The 7315-nt window shown below is 34.3% G+C and overlaps 1 protein-coding gene across 2 annotated transcripts; it reads left to right on the top strand.

Annotated features, from left to right (window-relative positions):
* Positions 1–2839: 2839 nt before the first annotated feature.
* On the top strand, positions 2840–7217 carry LOC110715280 (scarecrow-like protein 9). Of its 2 annotated transcripts, XM_021893844.1 has the most exons (3): positions 2840–3350; positions 3956–6393; positions 6483–7217. In XM_021893844.1, the coding sequence occupies exon 2, from the start codon at positions 3965–3967 to the stop codon at positions 6305–6307; it is 2343 nt and encodes a 780-aa protein (XP_021749536.1). In that variant the 5' UTR covers positions 2840–3350; positions 3956–3964; the 3' UTR covers positions 6308–6393; positions 6483–7217. The 2 variants fall into 2 exon arrangements, with proteins under 2 accessions (XP_021749536.1, XP_021749537.1); XM_021893845.1 differs by lacking the exon at positions 2840–3350 and having other exon boundaries at positions 3408–6393.
* The last annotated feature ends 98 nt before the right edge of the window (positions 7218–7315 follow it).

The raw sequence follows: 7315 nt of genomic DNA, 5'->3' as shown, positions 1-7315 counted from the left end.
AAGATAGAGTTTGCCAAATAATTTAAAAAAAAAAAAGATGAGTGAAAATACTTTAGACATATGAATATGATACACCTATAAGCATTTTTTTAATTCAATCACAAAAACATTAAAGAGTAAAAAAATAAATAAAACTGGACAAATAAATAAAACCTTATATTTGCCCTTTTAAGGGGAACCAATCATGTTATCTCAAACATCTAAGATGGTTCCCAGTGAGAAGGGAGGGCCATATGCATGTAAAAAGGTTTCTTGTGAACTGAGACTTCCTAACTGTTTTTTTTTTTTTTTTCTTCTTTGAATAATTATTATATAAAAAAGAGGGAATTAAATTAATATTCCAACGAATTATATTCAATTGCTTTTTTTTTTTTTTTCTTTATATCATTTTTTGGGTTATAAAATTGTAACGTAAACCAGATTGGCAATACAGGTGCTTGCACATGCATAGGCCATAATCAGAGATTAATTCATGGACCATATTATATAAAGTGTGTAATATGAATTAATTGGTAACAAAAACAAATATGTATAGTGTAGTTTAATTTAGCAGGAAGACACATTACAACTAGTTAAGTACCAGTCTGGCAATTCCATTTCCAACCCGTATAAGCTGCCATTGTAAAGGAAGTATCAAACTTGTATCAATTGGAGCCACCACAAAAACCAAATCTAGATCTATTTTTTTAAGGTGCGTATCCAATATCAATAATATATGATTGTATAACAATCTTATGTACATACCTTCTTTGGCAAGGTTCGACAATTACTAAGATAAAAATGATAAAAACGTAGTTTATTATATTAAAATTTTACAAAAGTTAGAGTTTCAGGTAATGTTTGGAAAGTGAAAACACAACATCTGAAATAAAAGTAGCTTTTAGATTGTAAAATAAATATAAGAAAGAAGGTAGTGAGCTCTAAAGAAAAAACTTGGAAAATAGTTCACTTTTAATATTAATCTACCGATTAGTTATAATGTACTAACACTATTTTTTCAAAAACTATTGTGAGAATTAATTTATTGCAGCTAACAACTATTACGATGACTAGCGACTACTATTGAGCAAAAGCCAACACAAAAACATGACAATGTATCATTTTTCGAAATCTAATTTTCTAAATCGAAGTATATCCATAACATAGGTCGAGTTTTTTCTTGAGTGAGGTCGGTTTTTGACATCTTGATTATTACTTGAGTCCTTACTCCTTAGTCTCCTCACTCAATGTGATGGCTCTTGATAGGGAGAAAAACACAATGCTAGAGCCATGCAGGCTTAATCCGAATAAAAGCCCAAAACCAACTTAGCAAGTGTAAGTATTTTGGCGTGAAGCCCAACAAAATTTAGGAAGGTTTTATTTTTGGGCTTTTCCCTGGGCCCAACAATTACTCGTATATGGGCTAGGATTACTGGATCAGAAATGCCTAAGCCCAGCTTATAACCTGGTCCACACGCGCAAATGAATGTTCAATTTGCCATCCTTCTTCCAAAGTTCAGCGTGGAAAACTGGAAATGTCTAACAGAAGACCGACTAGTGAATAGTGTGAGTTAGTGACTACATACAGAGTACTCGACTACTCGTATAAAACATCTCCTTCACGGCTCCACATGATCATAGCCCAACGAGTATTTCCGCTTAAATTTTCTCCCTTATTAATTTAGTCCATGTAGTAGAGCATAATCTATGTAGATATTTCACCCCCAACAAAAAAAAAAATGTAAAGACTACTAAAAGCCGTTGTTGAACACACCCTTTGAAGTTTAAATTTTTATGTAATTTTATTAATCCTTCATAAATATGAAGTATGTTAATAGTTGGATTATTTATCACAATATTTTTTTTTTATTATTTTTTTTTGACAAGAAGAAAAAGAATTTTATTAATGAAAGATAGCCAAACAGCACTTACAAACAATTTCTAGAAAATCTAAAATTCCAACACAAGTACAAATCACCTTAAAACTAGCTTCGATCAACGATCGCCTTAATAAAAAACTTCATCCAAAGCAATACAATTTATGAGTTAGCACGAATTAGGCTTGAAATCCACGGATGAATAGTTGTTTGGGTGATAAACTTCATATAGCCTTCTAGATACTTCCGGAAATTAATCATCATCATAAAGATGAAATCCATTTATTAAAAGCAATTAAAAAGTTTTTTGGGGCTTATCGTCAATAAAAATACCGGTGGAAAACCCCACAAAAACTTACAATTGAGACCAAATGAAAAGAGATGAAAGAGAAAAAGAGAAGAGTGAAGGAACACCTTCAAAAAAACAGAAAAAAATCTAACAATGGAGGCTAGAAAAACCCTTCCAAAAGAGAAACTCTAGAGGGAACCATACAAACTAACACTCCCATTTATCGCAACATTTATACTCCATACATTGTTTGAATTATTTTCCACATATTGCTGATAGCTTGAATTAATTTCCACCATTTTTTTTATAATAAAAACTTTCTACGGAAACCTACAAACATTTACAAAATACTTAGTACAATTTCTTTAATACTTGTATTACAGCATGAAATGTTACTCTTTTCGAACACAATTTAAACCTTAAATATTTTTAATTATACCCGTAAAAATTATACAATGAATTAAAAATTGGCAAAAGCTAACGAACGTCTTGAAGGCGTTTGATTAGATAATAAAAGTAGATTTATTAAATTAAAATAAATATTAATTACACCGATTGACACGTGATTTTAATATGTATTCTCAAATTAATAACACTAACACCTCGAGGGTGTTCGTTAGCAAGATCCTTAAATATTACTCCATAAATTACTTTTATAGATCACAAATTTACAATGTATAATTAAAAAGAAAGTGCTCGGTGTTTAAAATCCAAATATTGCAATTAAATTGCAAGGATTAGTGAGATGAATGATTTGACACAAAAATTATTAATAAATCTAAGTATATGCTAATCATTCCTCTTTTAGCAAAAAGAACAATATAAAAATAGTCAAATTCAGTAAAAGAATAATTAGTGGCTAATCACAGACGTCAAAAAAAAATTATTTTAAAAAAAAAAAAGCGAGTGCGCTTAAGAAAGTAAGCCACTCGCTAATTGTAATTATGTTAATAATAAAACTCCAAAATCAAAGCAAATATAATGTGGAACTGAGTCACTGTATTTATATAATTCCGAATCTTTGAATAATATAAATACTGTGTTTTTATTTATATTTATTTTCTGAGGATATCATCAAACAAACCGCTTTTTTGCGCATCTATTTTCTTTCAAGATCCTTTTTCTGTATCTCTCTCAAGGGTTTTAGCTCGGAAAGTTGACTCTTTTAAATTTCTCTCTCTCCCCTTTCAAGTGTTTATGTTCAGGTATTTATATCGTTTCTCAAGACTTAATTTTGATGTTTATTACTCATTTTTATTGTTACTTGTATTTTTACTAATGTTATTTAGAGGTTATATTGGGTTTTAAGTTGAGATTTGTACGAGTATGAAATTAGCTAAAATTTTATATTGGTTTTTTTTTTTTAGTATTAAGCTCATTTATTGGGTTTAAGTTGAGATTTGTGTGATATAAAGCTGAATTTTGAAATGTATATATATGTTTATTATTAATTTACCATATTTGTTGGTCTTTAAGCTGATATTTGTGTAATATAAGCTGAATTTTGAACTGGGTATATCTAATTTCTGTATTTTGATTGATTTTACTGTAGGTTTTTTTTTTTTTTTTTTTTTTTTAAATGAGGTTTAAGCTGAGATATGTGTGCAATATCCGAATTTGTCATCTGGGTATTTTTGTTTATAAGATTTATGTTGAATTTGTTTATCTTGTCAGAAGTGGATTAATTGTGTTGAAATATTGATATTTAATCCTTCGTTAGGGTTATATGGAGGTTATTACTATTAGAAAAAGTTGCTGATTTTGTTTATTTTGTCATTTTTCATGTTGCTGCGATTCATATTGGTTATAGTTTGTGCATATGGATCCACAATTAGAAGAGTTATATGGGACTTTGCATCGAATCAAGTTCAATGATCAGAAGGTTCCTATTTTAGCAAGTAACAATCATTTTGATACGGCAAAATTGCAAGATCCCAATTTGAATTTGAGTTTTGCAAATCCTCCATTGATTCACCAAAATCCGAATTTTAATGTGGGTGTACCATCAGTAAGTCCGGAAACTGATTCATCCCTTCACGAAGATTATGATCTTAGTGATGTTGTTCTTAAGTACATCACTCAAGTTCTGATGGAAGAGGATGAGGAAGAGAAAACCCGTTCACATCACGAGCCTTCAGCTCTCGAAGCAACAGAGAAAACATTGTATGAGGTCATAGGGGAGCAGTATCCTTCACCACAAAACCTATATAACTTGCCTAAAGCTAAGCATGATAGCTGGAATGTCAATGGTGCTGGCAGTTTGATCACTGACAGTTACAGTGGAGCGAGTAGTAGTAGCGGCCTTGTGCACCCTAGTTGGCCTGTTAATCCTTATGAATATAACCCTGTACCTATAGTTGATTTTTCCAAGCCTTCCTCAAATTTGTCATTGCAAACATCATACAGTTCATCAAATAGTTCAGGGAGGCAATATGATGTTCATTTTAACTTTGATTCACCATATAGTACAGCGAGTAATCCTTTTGGTTTAGTGGATGCAACAGCGGAATCTCCTGTGAGTGCCCTTAATGTGTCTGAGATATTCAATGATAGTCAGTCAATGTTGCAGTTTCAAAAAGGGCTCAAGGAAGCGAGCAAGTTTCTTCCGAATGTTCTTCTGTCCAAAGATTTGATGAACAATGGCTCCTCTCAGAAGCTAGTGGGTGCAGCATCCCATGATGCAGTAATTAAGCTGGAAAACATGCATAAGAATGAGATTCCAGCAGAGTTGTTGATTGGAACAAAACACCGTAATCGAGATGAGTTTCAGTTAGAGGAAAGGAGGGGAAACAAACAGTCAGCTGTTTCCCATGCTTCTGATGAGGCAGTTATGAGATCGGAAATGTTCGATAAGGTGTTATTGTGTAGTGGAGGTAAAAATGATGCTGCTCTTCGGGAAGTTTTACAGAGTGGACTAAACAAAAATGCACAAAATTCTCAGCCAAAGGGATCTAGTGGTGGGAGAGGACGTGGGAGGAGACAAGGCAGCAGGAGAGAGGTAATAGATTTAAGATCACTCTTAAGCCTTTGTGCACAAGCTGTTGGATCAAATGATCAAAGGAACGCAAATGACTTGCTTAAGCAAATTAGACAATATTCTTCTCCCACGGGAGATGGAAATCAAAGAATGGCACACTATTTTGCAGATGGATTAGAGGCACGCCTTGCTGGTGTTGGAACTCCTATATATAGTTGTCTTCTCACTGGTCCGGCATCTGCTGTTGATATCTTGAGAGCTTACCACATGTTTTTAGCTGTATGCCCTTTTAAGAAAATTGGAAATTTCTTCTCTAATAGAACGATTACAGCAGTGGCAGAGAAAGCTACACGACTTCATATAATTGATATTGGTATAGTCTACGGTTTTCAATGGCCTTGTCTATTTCAGCGCCTTTCATCAAGACCTGGTGGCCCCCCCAGAATTCGTATTACTGGAGTTGATCTTCCACAACCAGGGTTTCGGCCTGCCAAAAGGGTAGAAGAGACAGGGCGTCGTTTGAAGAATTATGCAGAGTCATTTAATATACCATTCGAGTTCAATGCTGTGGCGAAGAAGTGGGAAACACTTACTGTTGAAGATCTGAAGATTGATAGTGATGAGGTGCTTGTTGTGAACTGTATGTTCAGATTAAAATATGTACCTGAGGAAACAGCAATGGTAGAATGCCCAAGAGATATGGTTCTTAACCTCATAAAGCAGATAAAGCCAGCTATCTTCATACACGGTGTAGTTAACGGGGCTTTCAATTCCCCCTTTTTCATTACTCGATTCCGTGAGGCTCTCTTCCATTTCTCAACTCTTTTTGATATGCTTGAGACTAATCTTCCCCGGGATATTCAAGAAAGGATACTGATTGAGAGAGAGATATTTGGGCGACAAGCGATGAATGTGATTGCCTGTGAGGGTTTAGAAAGAATAGAAAGGCCAGAGACATACAAGCAGTGGCAAGTCCGAAATGAAAGGGCTGGATTCAGACAGCTGCCTTTGAACCCTGAGATATTGAATATGGCAAAAAAGAGGGTGAAATCTGTGTATCATAAAGATTATTCCATTGATGAAGACGGGCATTGGTTGTTGCAGGGATGGAAGGGTAGAATTGTCTATGCTCTCTCAATTTGGAAGCCTGTCTATGAAGATCTTTTAGGCCCTAAAAAAGGTTGATCAAGAATTTTATGCAGAAGCCCGACTCGTGCTGAAGTGTGTCAAATATTATTGTTTGCATCTCAGTTCTCACTTCATATGACTTGGTAAAAGGCCAATCAATGTGCATTTGTCCGCTTAATTTGTTTACCTAGCCTTTTACGTACTCCCTAGTCTAACATTTTCTCCTTTGCAGGTCAAGGAGAAATGAAGCCGCTGCTTACCAATTACCACACATCAAGTGTCTGACATTGTGATAGTTGAGAAGCGCTTCTTTGCCCTGTTGATGTGCAGTTCATCTTCTTGGGAGATTACTCTGATATTATATTGCAGAGACCTTTTTTTTTCGGGTTTGGGAGATTACTCTTATTGGGGGTGGTGGTCCTGGCGATTAAGGCAGAACTAATGTCAGTCAACGTGCAAGCTATACTAACCTCTAACAGTATTTTTGTATTTTAGCATTATACGATCAAAACAATTTTTAGCTGAAGGATTCCAAAGTTGGACAATATGACCCTTCAAGCGCAAAAACATCATACAGCTTAAGAAAGCCAGGGGAATTGAACTGCTGTATTTTCTGCTGTTTTTTGAGGGTTTTCTGAGGAAATCTTCTGTTGTTTTTATTTTTGTTTTGTAGGAGAAGAACCATATGAAAGCGTGTGGCATGTATACGAGTTGCATTACCTAAGTGTCAGTGCAACGTACCTAGGAAGTGCTACTGTTTTTTTTTTCAATGCAATAGTGTAGCTACTAGAAATGCCTGTATCTTTCTCATATAAGTTCCAAGTTTTTGATTGGGTAAATAGTAGCAAACATTTGAATTGTATCATCTAGGGGTTGTTTGGCAATCGGCGGTTGACTGTTTGCTTGTTTGCTTGACTTGTTGGACTAGCTGGAAGTATTAGCTGTATGGATTGACTTTTTAAGTTTAGTTGCTTAAGCTAGCTGTTACAAAAGTGTTTGGTAAAATTATTAATGGTTGTTAGCTGTTTATTAGTGATAAAGTGAACCAACAAGCCAAAAGCCAAT

Source organism: Chenopodium quinoa, unplaced genomic scaffold, assembly GCF_001683475.1.
Source record: "Chenopodium quinoa cultivar QQ74 unplaced genomic scaffold, ASM168347v1, whole genome shotgun sequence".
Classification (NCBI taxonomy): Eukaryota; Viridiplantae; Streptophyta; class Magnoliopsida; order Caryophyllales; family Amaranthaceae; genus Chenopodium; species Chenopodium quinoa.
This window is presented reverse-complemented; position numbering and strand designations above follow the sequence as displayed.